This window comes from Talpa europaea, assembly GCF_964194135.1.
Source record: "Talpa europaea genome assembly, chromosome: 3".
Lineage (NCBI taxonomy): Eukaryota > Metazoa > Chordata > Mammalia > Eulipotyphla > Talpidae > Talpa > Talpa europaea.
In genome coordinates, this window is record NC_140069.1 from 32,259,215 (window position 1) to 32,282,097 (window position 22,883).

Consider the following 22,883-nt stretch of genomic DNA (forward strand, 5'->3'; position numbering starts at 1 on the left):
TTCGATCCCCGGCTGCTCCCAGGCCACCTGAGGAGGGTCCCACATGGCGTGCAGACCTCTTCTGCCACCCGCTGCTCCCCTCAGCAGTGTATTTCGGTCCTTCTGCCTGCTCTGCTCCCCGCTCTGGCTCTGGTGAATTCTCTCACTCTCCCGTGCTTCTGACTGTACCCAGTGTATGTATAAACAAAGCAAACAAACAAACAAATAAATAAAAACATGCCTCTATTAAAAAAAAAAAAGATTATTTTTGCATACAAGAGCTGGGGTATAGGCCAGAAATGCGGGGGGTGAGAGGATTCACCAGAGACAGAGTGGGGAACAGAACAGGCAGATTGACCAAAGTACACTTCTTTGGGGAGCATCGGGCGAGTCAGGAGAGGTCTGTTTCGCCATGTGGGATGCTCCCTGGCCGGCCGGGGATCAAACTCATGCTGTAGAGGCTGCAGATTGCTTCATAGTGCAGTGCTTAACCCCTTGCACCGCCAGAGTCGCCCCTGGTGGACTGTTTGTAGTATAAGGAATGGTGTTGTAATCTGAGTGGAATTCCTGAACATGTCTGCCACCCTGATCCTTTAGTGTAATGCTACATTATTTGTAGAAATTCAGGGAAAATAGTCTTAATTACTCAGGGATGTGTGGTAGCATTATGCAATACTTTAATTAGACTTTATTTTTCCTATGAAAGTAAAAATTGACATCTGTTCAGCTAATTCACTCTTCATATGCCCAAGAAATGGCATGTAATTTTAAAGTATCTGTGCAAAATGACCGATAAACTGCCTTAATATTTTCTATAATTGTGAGGACTATTCTGCATGCATGTAAGGATCATTTCAGCATCACAGAGTCCTTTTACAAAATACAAATACTTTATCAAGTTATAATCATTTTGGCTTCCCCCATTCCCAGATTGTCATATAATCCTTTTTTGTGCTGTTGTATTTGACCTGAAAATAGTACTTAGATTTCAGCCCATCTGTTTTCTTTTTTTTTTTTTTTTAAAGATTTATTTATTTATTTAATACAAGCACTGGATACAGTCAGAAATACGGGAGGGTGAGCAAATTCACCAGAGCCAGAGTGGGGAGCAGAACAGGCAGGAAGTACACTGCTGAGGGGAGCAGTGGGTGGCAGGAGAGGTCTGCGCGCCATGTAGGACCCTCCTCTGGTGGCCGAGGAGCAGCCGGGGATCGAACCGGCGCTGCAGAGGCTGACGGGTAGCTTTGCAACCCAACGCTCAACCGCTGCGCCACTGGGGAGGCCCCATCTGTTTTCTTAATCAGTGGACATTTTATAGAGCAGATGAGAGAGAATGAGTCTGATAATTTTTATTTAATTATATTTTTAAATTTGATTTTTTTTTTTTTTTTTTATATAGAAGAACTGGGGTATAGGCCAGAGTTATGGGCTGGGGGGTGAGGGGATTCATCAGAGATAAGAGTGGGGAAAAGAACAGGTGGATTTACTGAAATACATGGCTAAGGGGAGCAGTAGGCAAGACAGGAGAGGTCTCTGTGTCTCTGGGTCATGTGTGGGTTAGCTCTCTGGCCCTGGATCGAACTTAGGTCATAGAGGTGATAGCACTGAGACTGAATCCCTAGGTCATCAGGGAGGCCCCCTAAATTTGATTTTTATTAGATGATATCTGACTTCTTTGAGACCTTTGTAAGTTTTTATTGTTTCACAAATCAGCATATTGCCAGGATTAAATTTTTTTTTTAAAGATTTATTTATTTATTCAAGCACTGGGTACAGTCAGAAGAACAGGAGGGTGAGAGAATTCACTAGAGACAGAGCAGAGAGCAGAACAGGCAGACTGACAAAATATACCGCTGAGGGGAGCAGCGGGGCGGCAGGAGAGGTCTGCGCGCCATGTGGGACCCTCGCTGGCGGCCGGGGATTGAACTGGTGCTGCAAAGGCTGCGGGCAGCTTCGCAGCCCAGTGCTCAACCACTGCGCCACCCGGGGGAGGCCCAGGATTAAATTGTTTTGAGTAAAAGAATGTCAAAAGAGGGCTGGTGCTGGAGAAATACTCTGAAAGCATTCACTTTTCTTAGACTGCTGTTACCCATCTCTATTTCACAATAGCCAGTCTATAATAGGGTTATGTGCAAAACCAACAAATATTCTGTCTTTGGTTCTGTGTTGTTTGAAATAGAGGAAAAAAACAATGTGTCATTTTATGAAAGCTGTATTTTTGCAAAGCCAGGCATTGTAAATGGAGAAATTTTCCATAGAAATACAATATAGTCGTAGGCAACTATATGACAGGTAAATTCAGGAAAGTGAAAATTCAGGAACATGAAATTAATATAAAAAGAACCTAGAATGTTTTTGGTGAAAGTATTTGGTATAACATTATAATATGTAATTATGGTATTCTTAGTTAATAGTCTTAGCTCATCAATTTTTTTTTTCCAACTTACAAATACCCTCTCAAGAGATAAAACTTAATACTCTCCTGGAAGGTATTTTTGTTATCTCGAGACATTTCCCATTTTATTTCTGTGAGGAAAAGATACTTGTGGCAGAGTTAATTGTAAAGCTAAACAGATATAGTTGAAGAATTTGCTTATGAAGCGGGTCCATAATTATCCCATTGGAAAGTACAAAATGTTGATAATTGTTAATAAGATACTGGAGAAGTTAATTTTGTTGAAATTGTTAATTTATGTTTGCCATATTATTAAATGATTAACCAGAATTTTTGCATTAAATAATAATATAATGCAATTTTCAGGAGATGATGGTTATGAACAAATATCCAGTGATGAAGATGGAATTGCTGACTTGGAACGCGAAACCTTTAAGTATCCAAATTTTGATGTTGAATACACTGCTGAAGACTTAGCTTCGGTTCCTCCTATGACGTATGATCCATATGACAGAGAGCTTGTACCATTGTTATACTTCAGCTGTCCATACAAGACTACTTTTGAAATTGAAATTAGTAGAATGAAGGATCAAGGTCCAGATAAAGAAAATTCAGGGGCAATAGAAGCTTCACTGAAGTTAACTGAACTGTTAGATTTGTATCGGGAAGATAGAGGTGCAAAATGGGTAACAGCTTTAGAAGAAATTCCAAGTTTAATAATAAAAGGATTAAGTTATTTGCAATTGAAAAACACAAAACAAGACTCCCTTGGCCAGTTGGTAGACTGGACCATGCAAGCTTTAAATTTACAAGTAGCCCTTCGCCAACCCATTGCCTTAAATGTTCGACAGCTCAAAGCTGGAACCAAATTAGTGTCCTCACTAGCAGAATGTGGGACTCAAGGAGTCATGGGACTGTTACAAGCGGGAGTGATCAATGGGTTATTTGAGCTTCTGTTTGCTGATCATGTCTCATCTTCCCTTAAGTTAAATGCTTTTAAAGCTTTGGACAGTGTCATTAGTATGACAGAAGGAATGGAAGCTTTTTTAAGAGGTAGGCAGGGTGAAAAAAGTGGCTATCAAAAACTTTTGGAGCTCATACTTTTAGATCAGACTGTGAGGGTTGTCACTGCTGGTTCAGCTATCCTTCAGAAGTGCCATTTCTATGAAATCTTGTCAGAGATTAAAAGACTTGGAGACCATTTAGCCGAGAAGACTTCTTCAGTTCCTAACCACAGTGAGCCTGATCATGACACAGATACTGGACTTGAGAGAACAAACCCAGAATATGAAAATGAGGTGGAGCCTTCAATGGATATTGATCTTTTGGAATCCTCAAATATAAGTGAAGGAGAAATAGAAAAACTTACTAACCTCCTAGAAGAAGTTTTCCATTTAATGGAAACGGCCCCTCATACAATGATCCAACCTCCTGTTAAGTCTTTTCCAACAATGGCACGTATTACTGGACCTCCAGAAAGGGATGATCCATACCCTGTTCTCTTTAGGTAAGACATTTTTGGTTTTGGGAGATATATTTTACAAATCATTGTGAAATACCAATTTTATATGGTTGATTTTTTTAATCTGAATGTAGGTATTGTATATCTGTGTAAAGATAGATTACATTCGAAAATATGCAATAGTGAAACTGACAAGTATGTTACTGTGGGTGAACTGTATTTCGTTGTATAAAGTAATAATAGCAACTGTAGTTAAAGATAGTAATAATAATAATGTTTATACAACATGTTTGTGAACCAGAACAAATGAGACTAACAATTTTGCAGCTCTGGTTAAAGATTTCTTTAAGATTCAATAACCTCTTGACATCTAGCTGTAGTTATCTATTGATACAGGTTTTGCCATTATTAAGACCATCACCATGGATCACTATTTTGATTTCATTTTTGAGACTTTCTTTTTTGGCATTTTGCCTGTAAATAATTTCCTAACTAATGGGGAAAGTGGTGTTTTTATTGTTATCCTTCTGTGATTAATTTTTCCCTTGAATAGGGACATAGTACATTAACAGAAAAATGAGGTACTTGTCCTCTCTAAAACATGCACCTGTTTTTAGCCGAAATGATCAGATCTTGTGTTAGTTTGAGAGTACAAGTTTAGGGGTTTGGTTTTGAACAGGCGAAAGGAAACCTTCTAAACGTACAAATACATATATATTTATAGTGTGGAGACAGTGAAGGAGCCAAGGCCCTTCTTATTGATCACTTCATTTTTAATAAAGTGGGAGTGAAGTCATAATTGAGGGTAGTGAGTATAAGGAAAGAAGTGTGGTTCTCAGTCACTGAGGGTAAAGTGGGAATTGATGTCTTGCTAAGTGTTTTTTCCCCCTATAACTGGAAGAGGTATATCTTGGTATTGGGATTTAGGAAATAAAGAACTTTGAATATCATGTTAACGAATTTGGATTTTGTTTTTAGGATGTTGGGATATTTTGAATATTTTGGAATTGTGGATCTGATATGATCAAAGTGGTATTCTAAGGTTATATGTGCAAGATGTATTATAAATAAAAAGAAATTGGAGTTATTAGGTAGGTAAGCCAATCTGAAGATCTAGGTACTAGGTATTAAGTACTTGGCCTAATGTAGTGGTATGTATAGGGAATGAAAAGACACACTATGTGAGAGGGTTTGTGAGAGAGCACTTACTAGGACTTGGCAACAGAACCTAGAACATAAGAGAAAATGAGGCTAAAGATCATTTTTTTTTTGTATTTTTAATTAAAGATTTACTTTTATTTATGTATACAAGAACTGGGTACAGGCCAGACGTGCGTGGGGTGAGAGAATTCACCAGAGTCACAGTGGGGAGCAGAAAAAGCAGATCTACTGAAATACACTGCCGAGGGGAGCAGTGGGTGAGTCAGGAGAGGTCTGCTGCACTATGTGGGTTAGCTGCCTGGCCTGGGATCAACTCTTGTTGTGACTGAAGATAGCTTGATAGCACTGAAACTTTAATCCCTGCACCACCAGGGAGGCCCTAAAGATTATTTTTTTAATTGCGGTAGCCTTAGTTTACAACACTGTATATGATTTAGGAAAATAGGTTAACACCTGCTCCAATGTATGTCCACTGTGCCACACCCACCACCCAGCACCCATTGTCCTTTACCATGGACCATTGGGCTCCCTGCCCACTTTGTTTTCACCCTCACCCACCTTTCCCCTTTGTAGCCTGAATTCTGCAGTCATATTTCTAGGGTTTGTTTTGTGGGTTCCTTTGTTTTGTCTATCTGTGCACATGAGTGCAGTCATCTGGTATTTATCGTTCTCCTGATTTATTTTGTTTTGGATAACCCCACTTTCATCCATGTTGTTGCAAGTGGCAAGAGTTCATCTTTTTTTTTTTTTTTTAAGCTGAGTAGTATTCCATTGTGTATATACACCACATCTTAATCCACTCCTCTGTCATTGAGTACTTAGGTTGTTTCCATAACTTGACTATTGTAAATAGTGCTGCACGAATAAAGTGCAGCTGTATCCCTTTGAATTAGTGTTTTTTTTTTTTTTTAAAGATTTATTTATTTATTTATACAAGCACTGGGTTATGATCAGAAGCATGGGAGGGTGAGAGAATTCACCAAATCCGAGCGGGGAACAGAACAGGCAGATCCACCAAGTACACTGCTGAGGGGAGCAGCGAGTGCGGCAGGAGAGGTCGGTGTGCCATGTGGGACCCTCGCCTGGAGACCAGGGATCAAACCAGCGCTGTAGAGGCTGCGGGCAGCTTCGCAACCCAGCGCTCAACTGCTGCGCCACCAGGGAGGCCCTGAATTAGTGTTTTTGTGTTCTTTGGATTAAAGATGTTTTGAGATTTCTTATTAGGTGGTTTTATTGGCAAAAACTGGTAAATTAGGAGGGAGAGTGAATTTTGGAGGGAGAAATACTGTATTTTGGAAGGATCAGTTTAAAGTTATGCCATGGTTCTAATGTCCTATATCAGGTTCTCTATGATTACCCCACAAAATATGCTGGAAGAATTCACAGGTTCAGCATTGTACTTGCAAATATGATTTATATAACTAAAAGATAACAAAACACAATCAGGAAAGGAAAAAGGTACATGAATGGGGCAAAGCCTGGAGAAACCAGTTAAAAGCTTCCAGTCTTCTCCTAGTAGAGTCATACAGAATCTGCTTAATTTCCCCAGCAACAAATTGTGACATTTGTGAAATGTTGCCCATTGAGGAAACTTATTAGAATCTTAGCACCTAATCTTACCACATAGGCATCCAGTACCTGGTACATACCAGAATTCCAAACTCCCAGGTTGTTCAGTGTAAACCATATTGTTTGCATAAACAGTAAAGGCCCAGTGAGCATTCTTATCAATTGGATTGTAGGACCCCTGCCAAAATCCAGGTTTCCAGATGCCAGTCAAGCCAACCTTGCATGCAAACCTTTCTAAGAATAAAGCATTTTGAGGTCTGTCATGTTAACTCTTTTTTAAACACTGTAAGATGATTAAGGATGCTTTTAAGAGCATTGCAATTTTAGAGAAGATAGTTGTTTGCCTTTGTAGTAATAAACACCCTTTGGGGGTGTTTATTATCATGAAGTAGAAGCTTACTTCATGAAGTAGAGTTTAAGCAGTAATATAACTGAAGAAGCAGTTACATGCTGGGTAATTCTAATTAGTATAGCCTCATTTAATTGTTGATAGGTTCTTGAAAACTGATTTTAAATGAAATGACATATAATGAAAGCAGGTCCTTGAATGATATTTATTTCAGTGTCAGTCAGGATTGTTTTTTTCTCATCAACATTATAGTGACATGATGTTGGTCAAAATAACATATACCTGCTGTATATGACATTCTGGAAAAGGCAAAACTATGATGGCGGCAAAAAGATCAGTGTTTGGGGGACAAGGAAGTATGAATAGGTGGAGCATAGTATTTTTAGGGCAATGACAATATTTCATATGGTACTACAGTGATGGTTACATGTTATTATGTATCTGTCCAGACCCATAGGATGTACAACACCAAGAATGAATTCTAGTGTAAACTATGAATTTTGGGTGGTTATGGTTGTGTAAGTAATTTAAGAGAAGAGGTTGTTTGCTTTTGTAGTAGTTATTGGGGTGTTTCCCAAAAAGGGGCAGTTTTAATTTTTGATAAATTTTGGCCTGTATTTAGTAATATTTTGATAAGTACTTAACAGAAGCTATTGGTTATCATTTTCCATGACTACAAATGTGAAGAAATGAGTATTTTCAATAGTTTCTATTATTTATGGCACAAATTTTCTTTCTTTTTTTTTCTTAAAGATTTATTTATACAAGAACTGGGGTACAGACCAGAGGCACAGGAGGGTGAGAGAATTCACCAGAGACAGAGCGGGGAGTAGAAAAGGCAGAACGACTGAAAACACTGCTGAGGGGAGCAGTGGTGAGGCAGGAGAGGTCTGCTGCGCCATGTGGGTTGCTCCTTGGCAGGAATCGAACCTGTGCTGCAGAGGCTGTGGACAGCTTCACAGCACTGCACCCAACCTGCACCACCAGGGAGACCCCTAAAATTTTATTTTTCTTAACTCAAAATTAGTAAATTTACATTTAGTTTTATCTTGTAGTTAAGAGATGTTTTGACAGATTTTTCCCCCCATTTTTGTATATTTGATAAAAGTGTTTTAAAATATTTTTTCCTTATATTTGGATAAATTTCATTTTGAACAAGTTAACTTTAGAGAAAGTTTAACATTGGCAGGGCCAGATGCAAAGAAGAAAATCCATATAGGTAAGGAACTGATGCCTAAAGTAGTTACCAGAAGTTTTGTCTATTTTGGATTAATTCAGACTTTTCCATTAAAACTATATATGCTGAAATATGGTTTTTGGATTTGATAAAAGAGTGCTATGCATGGTAACTATTCAAATACTACAAGTCGATAATTTGGCATTTTTTTCTCTAGAGGAATTAATTCAAATATATATTACCTGTAATAAATTTGGATGTAATGATGTATTTTCCGTAGTGTATTTACTATATTTTCCCTAGATAAACTTACTCTGATATAATGATATGCCTTGAGTAGAATGGAACCATAGTGATCAAGACCCTGAATTTAAAGTCAGGGTTGATTCTGGAAAAAGAAAATTTTGCGGGCCTCTGTGGTGGCTTAGGGGTTAAGTCTTGCCTCTACTACCATGACAGCCTGAGTTCCATCCCAGGCCAGGCAGCTAACCCATGTATGGCACAGCAGACCTCTCTTGTCTCACCTACTACTCCCCTTTGTAGTGTATTTCAGCCAGTCCGCTTGTTTTGCTCCCTACTCTGTCTCTGGTGAATCCTCTCACTCACCCACACCTACCCCTGCACTCTGGCCTGCACCCCAGTTCTACACAAAAATAAATAAAATCTTAAAATTGTTAACAGTTATTCACTGAACATCTGTTAAATGCTAGCTAAGGAAAAATACCTCACAGTCCTTTCACTTTTATTTGGCTCTTTGAAGAGAAGACTTGCTAGTCACATTATTTTTTACTTAAAAGCAGTTAAAGCTAATAATAAAGATGATGGCTGTTAAAATTTTCGCCTTGCCTGTAAGTGAATATTGAATAAAAGAATGTTTTGCACTGACTTAACATATATCAATTAATTTTTTGCAGGTATCTTCACAGTCATCACTTCTTGGAGTTGGTTACCTTGCTCCTGTCTATTCCAGTAACAAGTGCCCACCCTGGTGTGCTGCAAGCCACAAAAGATGTTTTGAAGTTTCTTGCACAGTCACAAAAGGGTCTTCTTTTTTTTATGTCAGAATATGAATCCACAAATTTATTGATCCGAGCTTTGTGTCACCTTTATGATCAAGATGAAGAGGAAGGTCTCCAATCTGATGGTGTTATTGATGATGCTTTTGCTTTGTGGCTACAGGACTCAACTCAAACACTGCAGTGTATTACAGAACTGTTCAGCCATTTTCAGCGTTGTACAGCCAGTGAAGAAACTGATCATTCAGATCTCTTGGGAACCCTTCACAACCTTTATTTGATTACTTTTAATCCTGTGGGAAGATCAGCTGTTGGCCATGTTTTCAGTCTCGAGAAAAATCTCCAAAGTCTTATTACTCTAATGGAGTACTATTCCAAAGAAGCCCTGGGGTAATTTTTTGTTCTTAAATTTTTTATTCTATTGGAAAACTTCATCACTAATGGGCTAGTTTCTTTAAGGAAGGTGGGGCTTTGAAAGGAATTTTTTTTTTTTTTGAAAGGAAATCTTTACTTTTTCTTTTGATATAGTATATAACTTGTTGATTAAGGATTAGAATGATGGAAATCTCTAAGATGTGGGTTTAAAGCCGTGAAATTGATCTTTTAGCTGCTTCTTTCAGATTTTTCATGGTGTTGACAAAGATTGTAGTTGTAGTACTCCTAATTTGTATGCAAGGCATTCTGACTGCATTGGAATATATCTCTCTCTTTTTTTTTAAAGATTTATTTTTTATTTATCCAATAGCTGGGATACAGGCCAGAGGCGCGGGAGGGTGAGAGGATTCACCAGAGACAGAGTGGGGAGCAGAACAGGCAGACAGACCGAAAGCACTGCTGAGGGGAGCAGTGGGCACGACAGGAGAGGTCTACCACGCCATGTGGGATTCTCCTTGGTCAGCCAGGAATTGAACCTGCGTTGCAGAGGCAGGGGACAGCTTCATAGTGCTGTGCTCAACCCTCTGTGCCACTGGGGAGACCCTGGAATATATCTCTTCTCTCTCTTTTTTTTCCTAAATATTTATTTATTTATTTATACAAGCACTGGGTACAATCAGAAGTGTGGGAGGGTGAGAGAATTCACTAGAGCCAGAATAGGGAGCAGAACAGACAGACTGATGAAGTACACTGCTGAGGAGAGCAGTGGGCGGTAGGGGAGGTCTGCACGCCATATGGGACCCTCGCCCATTGGGCGGGGATTGAACCGGTGCTGCAGAGGCTGCAGGCAGCTTCGCAACCCAACGTTCAACCGCTGTGCCACCAGGGAGGCCCTGGAATATATCTCTTAAGAGTAATGAGAGCTATCTTGCTGCCATTTGCCCTTGCCTTGTAAACTTTCATCGTCTCTAATTTTAGAAGTGCTTAACTGGATTGGTGGGGTGTGTGTTGGGGGACGTGAGGATTGAGAATAATGCATCTGAAAAGCATGCTCAGTAGGGGAGTTTTAATATATGAAAAGAAAAACATGCTCCTTTTCCAGGATCATGTTACACAAATTAGTGTCATGCAAGTACCTAGTTCCACAACAGTGTGTTGACATGACTTGTTTTGGTGGTGTTTATGAAAGGCAAACAACAGTGACTTCTGTGCCTAACTATGACTTAAAATTTCTTTTTTAAAGATTTATTTTTTATTTATTTATACAAGCACTGGGAACAGTCAGAAGCGCGGGAGAGTGAGAGAATTCACCAGAGTCAGAACGGGGAGCAGAGCAGGCAGAAGGACCGAAGTACACTGCTGAGGGGAGCAGCGGGCGGCAGGAGAGGTCTGCGTGCCATGTGGGACCCTCCTCCGGTGGCCGGGGAGCAGCCGGGGATCGAACAGGCGCTGCAGAGGCTGCGGGCAGCTTTGCAACCCAGTGCTCAACTGCTGCGCCACCGGGGAGGCCCCTGACTTAAAATTTCTATAGCGGAAGGTTGAGTGATGGTGGCAGTAGATTGATTTATCACACTTGTTCCTGTTTATCTAGAGTGGACAGATACTTTTTTTAAAGATTTATTTATGCACAAGAGCTGGGGTGTAGGCCAGAGGTACAGGGGGTGAGAGGATTCACCAGAGACAGAGTGGGAGGAGGACAGGTGGATCTATTAAATACACTGCTGAGGGGAGCAATGGATGAGACAAGAGAGTTCTGCTGCACAATGTGAGTTGCTTCCTGGCCATTGATCGAACTTGTGCTTCAGTGGCTGCCGAAAGCTTCATAGTGCTGAGACTTAGACCCTTGCACCACCAGCCACCAGGGAGACCCTGGACAAATATTTTAAAGGAGACAAAGTATACTTCCTACTCTTTCATTGCTAATGAAGTGAACTTGTTAATATTTCATGGTTCTTTTTTTTTTTCAAAGATTTATTTATTTATGCATACAAGAGTTGGGTGTAGGCCAGAGGTGCGGGGAGGGTGAGAGGATTCACCAGAGACAGAATGAGGAGCAGAACAGGCAGATTGACTGAAATTCCCTACTGAGGGAAGACGAGAGGTCTGCTGCACCATGTGGGTTACCTCCCTGGCCGGGGATTGAACTCATGCTGCAATGGTTGAGGATTGCTTCATAGTGCTGAGACTTAACCCCTTGCACCACCAAGGGTTAAAGCCCCCATGATACCTGTGCTCTTATAATAAACTTTCAAGTAGTGTTTTCTGGTGAGTTAGAGGTGAACTTTAAAGTCTGATTTATTTTTAGGAAGTTAGTCATATTTCATTGTAAAATTACTTGGTCTCTTTAAAGCCATGTAGAAAAATGTTTGAATTCTTCCTGAAAAAATTGTTTTCATACCAAAAACTTTAAAACCTTGTTTTGTTTCAGGGATTCTAAGTCTAAGAAGTCAGTAGCTTATAATTATGCATGCATACTTATTTTGGTGGTGGTTCAGTCTTCCAGTGATGTCCAAATGCTAGAACAGCATGCAGCGTCTCTCTTGAAGCTGTGTAAAGCAGATGAAAATAATGCTAAATTGCAAGGTATGCTACTTGAAATTATTTTAAGCATTTATGCTATGCTAAGAAAAAAACCTTTAATGTGTGTAGGTGATCATCAAATTTTGATACATACCTAGTAATACTGTTTTTAACTTCCTGAAAGTACTTTTTATGAAGGTGTTTTATATGGTGTTCTTAAAAGGAGTTTTAGAAAATTGTTGCAAATACCTGAAAAGTCATGGAAATTGGTGGTTGGTTCGAGTTTCTAATCAAAATGAAAGAAGTATTTTAAAGACAAACTCAAAATTTCAGCTTTCTATAATTTGCATGAGTGTGTTTTCTTCTGTGTTTGTTTCTTAGCATAACACTATTATAGTACAACTTAGAATACATTTGTGGTTAATTAACACATGTGTGCTATCCTCAAAAGTGAAAAATAATGAAATGAACATTATTTTCTAAAGTATATAAATGTATATTGAATAAAGTTTATGGCAGATCTTTTGTGGGTAGTCTTGAAAAACTTAAAGTACCTAATTTTTTCTTTAATTTTATTTTGATTCCTTAAGTAGAAAATTTGATAATGCTGAGTAAATATTGTAAATAGTATGTGACCTCTTTTTTTAGTCCTAAATTTTATGTGTGATACCGGCAGTAAAAGTTGGGTAGTAATTGCAGCTTCCTGTGTTGGAAATATATTTTACTTTGACAATGATCCTTTAATAAAAGAAGGGCACACAGCATCTTCAAAGGTATTAGTAATACTTTACTACTTAATCCTCATGACAGTTTATCATTATTTTATTCCTGATATCTGTCAGTTGAGCTCTATGTTCTGTATATTTGGAAAAATTAATTTTAAAATATATAGAAAAAATATTCAGATATGCACTTGTAATTCTCTTGGAGGGTTGTGGAACCAAGAAGAGACATGATTACCATTTTCACTTTCCTTTAGTCATTCCTATAAAATGTCTGGAACTAGTATATCACATTTTATATTAGAATGCTTTTCTAAAAACATTGTTGGTGATGAAGTATAGATAGTATGGCATAGCGTCTAGGAGAATTTTGAGTTCAGTTTTGATAAATGGTATATTTGTGTTTGTCTTGACAATCAGTTTGCTGTTAATTTATTTTGGGGTGATAGTGTTACTTTTAATTTTATAAAGGAAAATCCAGCCTGGCCCCAGCGATGGTGTTGAAGGTGCCGGATTCTGGACCAAGCCAGCCTTGGAAATCCCTATTCCACTTTCAGGGCAGGATGAGTGGGAGTTACCACTCAGGGACAGACGGTGTAGCTTACTACCCATAACAGATGCTGGGAGTTCACCTATCAATCTATCAGATAACAACCTGTGTGGCCCCTCTGATTTCGGGGGCACTGGTTGATACCTGATCAGTTTCTTCTACAGGCACCACTGCTATGGAGACAGTACTCTCACATACCCCCTACCAATACACACACACACACGTATGCACACACACGTATACACACACATATATAATATGCATTTAACTTAGGAAATTGACAAAATTTAAAATTCATGTTACAGGAACAGGCACTTAGCAAATACCCCTCCCTCTCCAGTTTGATCCTTTAGAAATTGATACATTTTGTGTATGATTTTTATTTTTGGGTGTGGGAAGCAGCAGTTAGCTTAATAAACACTGTGTTATGTTAGCTTATAAATAGTTTTATAAATTTTTTAATGTTATATGTTGATTGTTGCAAAAAATTCAGTTTAATTAGATGATTCTGTTTACACATATATATTTTTAAGTTTTCAGAAACTAAATAGCTAAGAGTAGTCACTTTTTTTTTTTTTAATTTATTTATGTATGCATACAAGAACTGGCGTATAGGCTGGGGTGGGTAGTAAGAGGATTCACCAGAGACAGAGTAGGGAGCAGAACAGGCAGATCCACTGAAAAACACTGCCAAAGGGAGCAGCGGGCAAGACATGAGAGGTCTGCTGTGCCATGTGGGTCACCTTACTGGCTGGGGATCGAACTTGTGCTGCCGTAGCTGTGGATTGCTTCATAATGCTGACGCTTAACCCCTTGCACCACCAGGGAGACCCCTCACTTCTTATTTCTAAACGAGTGTAGAAAGGCACTTAGATTTCATTTGAAAGTTTGTTTAAACATTTAGAGATGAGTTCATCCTTGTATAAAATTTAGATTATTGATCTGATCTGGATCTAATAATTTTGTTTGGGAAAGAATACCTTTACTTATTTGTTATAAAGGCTTTTATTTTAAAATACATTATAAATTTCTCTTTTTGTTTTTAAGAACTTGGCAAGTGGCTTGAACCTCTGAAAAACCTTAGGTTTGAAATTAACTGCATTCCAAACCTAATTGAATATGTTAAACAGGTAAGAGAAACTTAAAAGTGTTTTTATCTTACAGAACTGCATGATAGTTTATAGTAATATTACATAAGTCACTTAAGTAGATAATGGGAGTAACTGTTAAGTGTACTTGATTTACTAGACTTTGTCGTAAAGATTATATTGTGTATAGTTGTAGAAGGATGTGTATTGTGAACACAATAATCTAAGATGAGAAACACAAAAGAAAGAAATTTTATTATTTTAAGTTTCTCCTCTGAATTTTATTTAAAAACATTAAAAAATATTTAAAGTGTTATTTCTAACTTTTTAAAATTATATGCTGCTTTGTGGAAGTTATAAAAACAAGGCAACTTAAGCATAAATGTATATTATGTAATGCTAAAACATTCCCTGTTGTATTCTTAGATTTGAAAGAGGTTTAGCATCCACAGTATGTTGTAAAATCTAGTCATTGCTTCATTTTTGGGAGCAAGGATGAATAGAGTACATGAAAAGGAGCTATATTAGTTCTTAACATAGATTATCATACATTTTATATTCTACCTTTGGTTTAGTCAATACTTTTTAATGTTCTGAATTTTATTTACTTATTTTCTTTAATCAGGTAACATTGGTTTATAATGCTGTGTATGATTTAGGGGAATAGGTTCATATCTCCTCATATGTATGCCACACCACCCTCTCCATCAAGCCATCATAAGTGCTTCACCTTAGTTAATTGGGCCCTCTTCCCCTTTTGTCCCTGTCTTCCTCAGACCTCCCCCTCTAGTACTTTTTAACACTTTACTTTGTAATTATTCATTTTATTAATTTAATATCAGTCAGTTGACTTAATCAGTGCAACATGTATTGAAGATCAAATAACCTTTATAAGGTTTGTGTTTTACAATTAAATTTAAAATTATGCAAGTTTGTAATTTGAAATTTTTCTTGAAAAGCATTTGGATTTTGATAGTTTAAATCTTTCTGAAAGTTTTAATTAAGACAAGTGCACTTGGATCTGGACAACAGACATGCTTTTAACATAGGACTTTTATCATAGAATTTAACTTTTTGCATAAAATACTCCATCTTAGACCTCTTGCTGCAGGCAGATTCCATGGAATGCACCAAAAGAAGCAGGGAAACTAGCCCCATGGGAGTCTCAGTTGAAATTTGTGTTTTTAACTACCCTTCTCTGAAATTTACTCTTGATCTGATTGGTACCAAGAAATTAAATTTCTGTTCATTTTTATTTTTACAGAATATTGATAACTTGATGACTCCAGAAGGAGTTGGCCTGACCACTGCCCTGCGTGTTCTCTGTAATGTGGCATGCTCACCACCCCCTGTTGAAGGTAATGTGGCCACTTATACCTTAAAAACTTTCTAAAGCCTAGTATAAATATTACTTATTAAGTATTCAGAATTCTTAATTGTTTATTAACATGTAAGTAATTATTTTTCCCCTTATCCTTTATAAAGGTCAACAGAAAGACCTGAAATGGAATCTTGCTGTTATTCAGCTTTTTTCTGCTGAAGGAATGGACACCTTTATTCGGGTTCTGCAGAAATTGAACAGTATTCTGACTCAGCCTTGGAGGCTCCATGTCAACATGGGGACTACCCTTCACAGAGTTACTACTATTTCAATGGCTCGCTGCACACTCACTCTTCTTAAAACTATGTTAACGGAACTCCTGAGAGGTGGATCCTTTGAGTTTAAGGACATGCGTGTTCCTTCAGCACTTGTGACTTTACACATGCTCCTGTGCTCTATCCCCCTCTCAGGTCGTTTGGATAGTGATGAACAAAAAATTCAGAATGATATCATTGATATCTTACTGACTTTTACACAAGGAGTTAACGAAAAACTCACAATCTCAGAAGAGACTCTGGCCAATAATACTTGGTCTTTAATGTTAAAAGAAGTTCTTTCTTCAATCTTAAAGGTTCCTGAGGGATTTTTTTCTGGACTCATACTCCTTTCAGAGCTGCTGCCTCTACCATTGCCCATGCAAACAACTCAGGTATCACTTCCATATAACATGCATCTTATAAATGACTGCAGTAACACATTTTTAAAATCCAGTGAATTTGTTAAAAAAAAAAAACAAAAACAAAAACCCTCATCCCTGTTCCCTAAAAAAGACATAAAATAATGAGGGTAAGATAAAACTGAAGCAAGTTGGTCAAAAGGAAATGGGGGTAACATTTTAAATAAGTTTTTGTTAATGTGAATTTTATTATGCTGTTATGTATAATTGTATTTTTGTTATTTTTAAATCTTCTCCCCCCTTTATCATGTGTTAGAATTTGCCATTAACTAGATTGTCTCACCAATGGACTCTGCTCTACTGACTGCTAATCTGAGAACAATAAGATTTTTTTAGACGTATTGAATTCAAACATGTTTATTTGTGTTATAGAAAATTAAATGTTTTAAGAGTGTGGTAAAGATGTCCTTTTCATAACATTTATTCCTGAACATTTTTTGTGATTGTAAATAAATATTAAAAAAATCTATGTACATACAAATTATACTTTTTTAACAGGTTATTGAGCCACACGATATATCAGTGGCACTCAACACCCGAAAATTGTGGAGCATGCACCTTCATGTTCAAGCAAAGTTGCTCCAAGAAATAGTTCGCTCTTTCTCTGGCACAACTTGCCAGCCCATTCAGCACATGTTACGGCGTATTTGTGTTCAATTGTGTGACCTTGCCTCACCAACTGCACTTCTGATTATGAGAACTGTGTTGGATTTGATTGTAGAAGACTTGCAAAGGTATTTTCATTTTGTATTAAAAATTTGTTCAAGTTGTTCTTGACACAGATATATATTTTTTCCACTTAGAATTTGGAAGCCAGAATTTAGACTGCTCAGATAGCATGTGTGTATTTATAGACACATACATACATACATACATACATACCTATAAATATATGCGTATACATACATATGTGTTCGTAATGAATATATGTATATTTTACTAGGAAAACATTTCATGTGCAAGATATCTTGAAGGTCTTGATTTTGGGTGTTTGAAAGGTAAACTATAAAGTATTCTGATTTAAGAAGTTTATTATAAAAGCCCAAATTTATAAAATTTTATAGTAATTACAAATTCAAGAGAAGTTTCACATCCAAGCAATGAAATGTTTTAGATAACATTTGGATAAGTTGATATGTGTCAAAATAATGCTTTAAAATCAAGAACTTTGTTTACTAAATGTATTGATTTTATTTCAGCACTTCAGAAGATAAAGAAAAGCAATATACCAGCCAAACCACCAGGTTACTTGCTCTTCTTGATGCTCTGGCTTCCCACAAAGCTTGTAAATTAGCCATTTTGCATCTAATTAATGGAACTATTAAAGGTGATGAAAAATACACTGAGATATTCCAGGATCTGTTAGCTTTGGTGCGGTCTCCTGGAGATAGTGTTATTCGTCAACAGTGTGATGAATATATCACATCCATTTTGCAGTCTCTCTGTGATCAGGTATTTATAATTATTTTATAAATTCTTTATGTGTTTATAAAAGCTTTTCTTGATGTAAACATTGACCATGAACAAGAAATCTGCTTAATTACTCCTCCTGTTGATTAGGAAGATAAAGTTGACCAGTGAGCCAACAATAACGTGGTTTGGTGCTTCCTCAAGTTTGTGCTTCACAAGTTTCTCTGAAGAGTTCTTTTCCTTTTCTTTATGGATTTTGTCCTTGGATAACTGCTTTATGTGCTAATGCATTCTTTGGGTTAGATAAGTGTAGTATTTCATTTTCTAGTTGAATACCAATTCTTTCTTGAATTTTACAGCTTTGTGATTTAAAGCAATATCCTGTTTCCTAATTAGAATAACTTTTCAAAACACTATAGACTACTACAGTGTGTTTTTAGATGTTCACTAAAAGTAGTGGTGTTTCCCCTTGTTGTCTACATTAACTTTCAGTTTTCAGTTCCATGTTTTAATGAGAATTTTTAAGCCTTTGTGACTAGAGATTTCTATGTTTAAAATTGTGAAAATGCTCTTGCTCTCAAATCATCAGATGTAATATGTTCTGGCAGGATATTTTTAATAGGCTCACATGTTGGGAGAGTATCTTCTAGCTAGCAGAAAACCCAGTTTGATTACATTTAACACTCAGGACTAAGAAGGAGCAGTTTTGGTTTGACTTGTTTTCACAAAAAGAGGTGCATCCTAGTTGTCCAGTTGACATATATCTCATTCTTGGTTTTACCTTGTTTTATTTCTCTTCTGATTTAAGCTTTGTTTCATTTTGTTGAACTGATTAAAGACAGTGACATCTACCTAAAATTTTTTCTGTAAAAGTCCACTGTATATGCTTCTATAAAAAGAGTGGTGGGAGTTTTCTGTTATTAGTAGCTAAACTTATTTAGCATTAAAAACTTGAATTTTTATTTTTTTTAAAGATTTATTTATATACAAGAACTGGGGTACAGGGCAGAGGTGCAGGAGTTGAGAGGACCACCAGAGACATAGTGGGGAACAGAATAGGCAGATTGAAATACACTGCTGAGGGAGGGGAGCAGTGGGCGAGACAGGAGAGGTCTGCTGCGCCATGTGGGTTGCTCCCTGGCAGGGCAGGGATAGAACTTGTGCTGCAGAGGCTGTGGAGAGGTTCACAGTGCTGTGCTTATTAATCCCTTGTGCCACCAGGGAGCCCTTGAATTTTAAAAATACATAAAAACTAGAGGAAAATATTTAGTTGGAAGACTGCTTATCTGCTCCATTTATCCTTTTTGTGATTTTTAAATTACAATATGGATTATGTTTATTAAAATATATTTCAGGGGGGGAAAGGAGGGGCAGGGAAAGGAAGGACTAGAGTCAAAATAAGGGGGGGTGCAATTGTATGGGGAATATAACCAAAATGAAAATACATACATTGTACAAAGATTAAAAAAGATGTAAGAATTATATAAAATAAAATATTTACATGAAAAAAGAAATTCCTAGAGAAAAAATAGATTTCTTAGAATGATTCTTTTTAAATTTAAAAATATTCACCTGAATGAATAATATAGCTATTTAAAATATTTTAGTACCTTTTAGTACCAAATATACTTAACAATTTGAAGATAAAAATTACACTCAGTCCAATACTGAAGGAAAAGTTTTAGAAGAGATGTAAAAATATTGTAAAGTAAAATATTTAAATCTTTATTTGTTAGCTGGAAAGTCTTGTTTTAATTTTTATAAAAGAGCAAAATGACTTCTTTGTTCTTCATGTATTTGATTCTATTTGGGATGGGATGTAACAAAATTTTACTGTGCTAATTATGTACATTAATTGCTGTGTGTTTCTGAAATAAAAATGTTAAGTGATAGGGATAGTCATTTTTTTTTAATTATTTTTTTCCCCTGCTCTCCTGTCCCCTCACAGGACATTGCACTCATTTTGCCAAACTCTTCTGAAGGGTCTGTTTCTGAACTGGAGCAGCTCTCCAATTCGCTACCGAACAAGGAATTGATGGCCTCAATCTGTGACTGTCTGCTGGCTTTGCTAGCTAACTCTGAGAGCACTTATAATTGTTTACTGACATGTGTCAGAACAATGATGTTTCTTGCAGAGCATGATTATGGATTATTTCATTTAAAAAGGTAATGCTTTATCTAATCTGATATACTTATGTATGTAATTTTTCACTTTGTCAACCCCCAAATTAATTAATTCATAGCTTATTGTAGAAAGTTGAAGATGGGATTTCATGTTTTTGGAAAGATTTGTTAGTGGTGAAATGTTAGTAATAAAATATAGATTTTAATCTATATTATTAAATATTAATTTATTTAATCTATATTATTAAATATTAATTCTATCATTAATTTAATCTATATTATTAAATATTATCTATATTATTAAATATAGATTGAATAGACTAATGAAGGCATCTAATTATTTAAAAGGGACGTTTTATTGTTTCAGAGATGGTAATTCATGCTTTAATATATTTTTGTTGATGAATTTACCTGTAGTCCTTCAAAGTTGATGGTAATGTATTACAGACCCTAACCTTAAAAGTGCTGATTCTGTCTTATTTCTCTAGAGGAATGACCAAGGTGAAATAAATTTGAAATGATATAAGCCTCATACTATTTAGTCTCTCAAGGGTAATTTATGCTTCATTCTCTCTGTGCCCTTATCTTTTTTACTAAGAAGATAGCTGGCTATTTACATAGATTTCTTTGGCATTTTATAGAAGAATTTAGGATTATGAGATAGACAGAAGGGAATGTAAGTTTATACCTCATTATGTCCACAATGGTTGGAAATTTATGTTCCAGGTTCTGTGTTTGGTACTGCTTCTGCCATTTCTGTCTGCTTGTCCTGATAAACCTGTCTCCTCTCCTGTATTTTTTCATTCATTTAGTGACACCTGCTGAACATAAAAGTTTTCCTCTTCCTCCCTTCTTTCTCCTATCTCTCACCAAAGCTTTAAAATTTCACTTCTTCACTGTACTTTTTCCCATGCTGGAATATTTATTTTATATCCTTTGGAAACTACCTTATACACCATACTTAAAAGCAAGCCAAAAAAGCTTTCCTTGGTTCTTCCATTCCTAGCTGGGTTATGTGCTCTCACAAATTTCCTTTGTATATCTCTGCTATAGTATTTTATTGATTTTGTTGGCTTAGCTAGATTCTGATCTTTTGTTTTAATCTGTAGTCTTTTCTTAAATCATGTTGACCTATTCCTTCTCCATTTAGCTCTGATTTTTCTGCTAAGCTCCAAGTAACCCATATATCTGTTTGATATTTCTACCTGGCTATGTAATGGGTGTGTCAGATTGAACAGACCCAGAGCAGAGCTCTTGATAATTTTGCTTCAAACATGTTTCTGTCTTACTTATCCCAGTAAATCTTATCACCATCCACCTAGATGCACTATTCAGATTTCCAAGATTCTTGATTATTTTCCTCCCTATATCCATTCCATAAGTAAATTGTATAGATTATACTTCCAAAATATATATTGAATCTGTGGACTGTTTAAAATAGCCTAATCTTTGTGTCCCATTCCTTATCCTCTTCATATTTTTTCACTCTATTTATACTGTTTGCCATTACATTATTTAGATCTATTGTTTATTTGGTTGTCTGCCTCACTAAAATATAAGCTATATAAAGCCAGTGGGAACTATGTATTTTTGGTTATCCTTTCCCACCAACTAGTGTATAGTGGGCACTTATGAAGGAGTGGAAATACTTAGTTCATTTAGTCCACAAACATTTCCCAATTGCTTCTGTGGGCGAGACATTAGGTGCTAGGGATTCGTTTAAAAAAATCCTCCTTCTCAGTGCTTTTGACTAAATGTGTGGGAAACAGTTACGAGCTCATGGTGGCTGCCATTGGAGTGAGTGAACAAGGAGAAAATGATAGAACATTGGGTCAGAGAAATAATGTGGATATAATGGTGGAGGGTGATCATCAAGGGCCTTTGGGTTTATTTTAAAGGTATTGAAGGTTTCAAGAATAGCTAAAAGATTATTTGACTTTTAAAATAGATTGTTCAGGGCCTCCCCAGTGGCGCAGCGGTTGAGCGCTGGGTTGCGAAGCTGCCTGCAGCCTCTGCGGCGCCGGTTCGATCCCCGGCTGCTCCCCGGCCACCGAAGGAGAGTCCCACATGGCGCGCAGACCTCTACTGCCGCCCGCTGCTCCCCTCAGCAGTGTACCTCGGTCCTTCTGCCTGCTCTGCTCCCCGCTCTGGCTCTGGTGAATTCTCTCACCCTCCCGTGCTTCTGACTGTACCCAGTGCATGTATAAACGAAACAAACAAACAAACAAATAAATACATAAATAAAAAGCATGCCTCTATTAAAAAAAAATTAAAAAAATAATAAAATAGATTGTTCATACTTTTTTTATGTAGCACTCACAAGAACCCTGAGGCATATCCCACTTTATGTCTTTTATTTATTTATTTATTAATTCTTCCATAGGTCCCACCTTTTGAAAAAGGATTGGCAAACTATGGACTGCAGACTACCTGCCATCAGTTTTTGTACATAAGGTTTTATTGGAACATAGTCAGCCTTTTTATGTTGTCTTTGGCTACTTTCTTACTAAACCCAACAGTTAGTAGTTGTGACTGAGTCAGCTGCTGTGTAGTGGGAGCAGCAGACTGAATTATATATAGCCTGCAAAGCCTAGAATATTTACCATCAGGCTCTGACCCTGCTCTGTACTTACGTCAGATTACAGCATCATAAAGATAATTCTTGGGCCTCCCTGGTGGTGCAAGGGGTTAAGCACTGCACTATGAAGCAATCTGTAGCCTCTGCAGCATGAGTTCGATCCCCGGCCAGGGAGGTGACCCACATGGCGCAGCAGACCTCTCCTGTCTCGCCTGCTGAGCCCCTTAGCAGTGTATTTGAGTCAGTTGGCCTGTTCTGTTCACCACTCTGTCTCTGGTAGATCCTCTCACTCCCCGCATCTCTGGCCTGTACTCCAGTTCTTGTATGCATAAATAAATAAATCTTAAAAAA

General features: G+C 37.2%; 1 protein-coding gene across 1 annotated transcript in view; it reads left to right on the top strand.

Moving 5' to 3' along the window:
• Positions 1-22,883, top strand: part of VIRMA (vir like m6A methyltransferase associated) — a gene marked incomplete at both ends in the record, with an annotated part of 55,921 nt that overhangs the window by 22,546 nt on the left and 10,492 nt on the right. Inside the window, 9 exons of the mRNA XM_084230131.1 lie at positions 2,741-3,881; positions 9,007-9,498; positions 11,912-12,066; positions 14,323-14,405; positions 15,628-15,721; positions 15,849-16,393; positions 16,919-17,154; positions 17,620-17,872; positions 19,779-19,996. Coding sequence (XP_084086257.1) covers positions 2,741-3,881; positions 9,007-9,498; positions 11,912-12,066; positions 14,323-14,405; positions 15,628-15,721; positions 15,849-16,393; positions 16,919-17,154; positions 17,620-17,872; positions 19,779-19,996 — 3,217 coding nt within the window. The remainder of the gene's footprint in view (positions 1-2,740; positions 3,882-9,006; positions 9,499-11,911; positions 12,067-14,322; positions 14,406-15,627; positions 15,722-15,848; positions 16,394-16,918; positions 17,155-17,619; positions 17,873-19,778; positions 19,997-22,883) is intronic.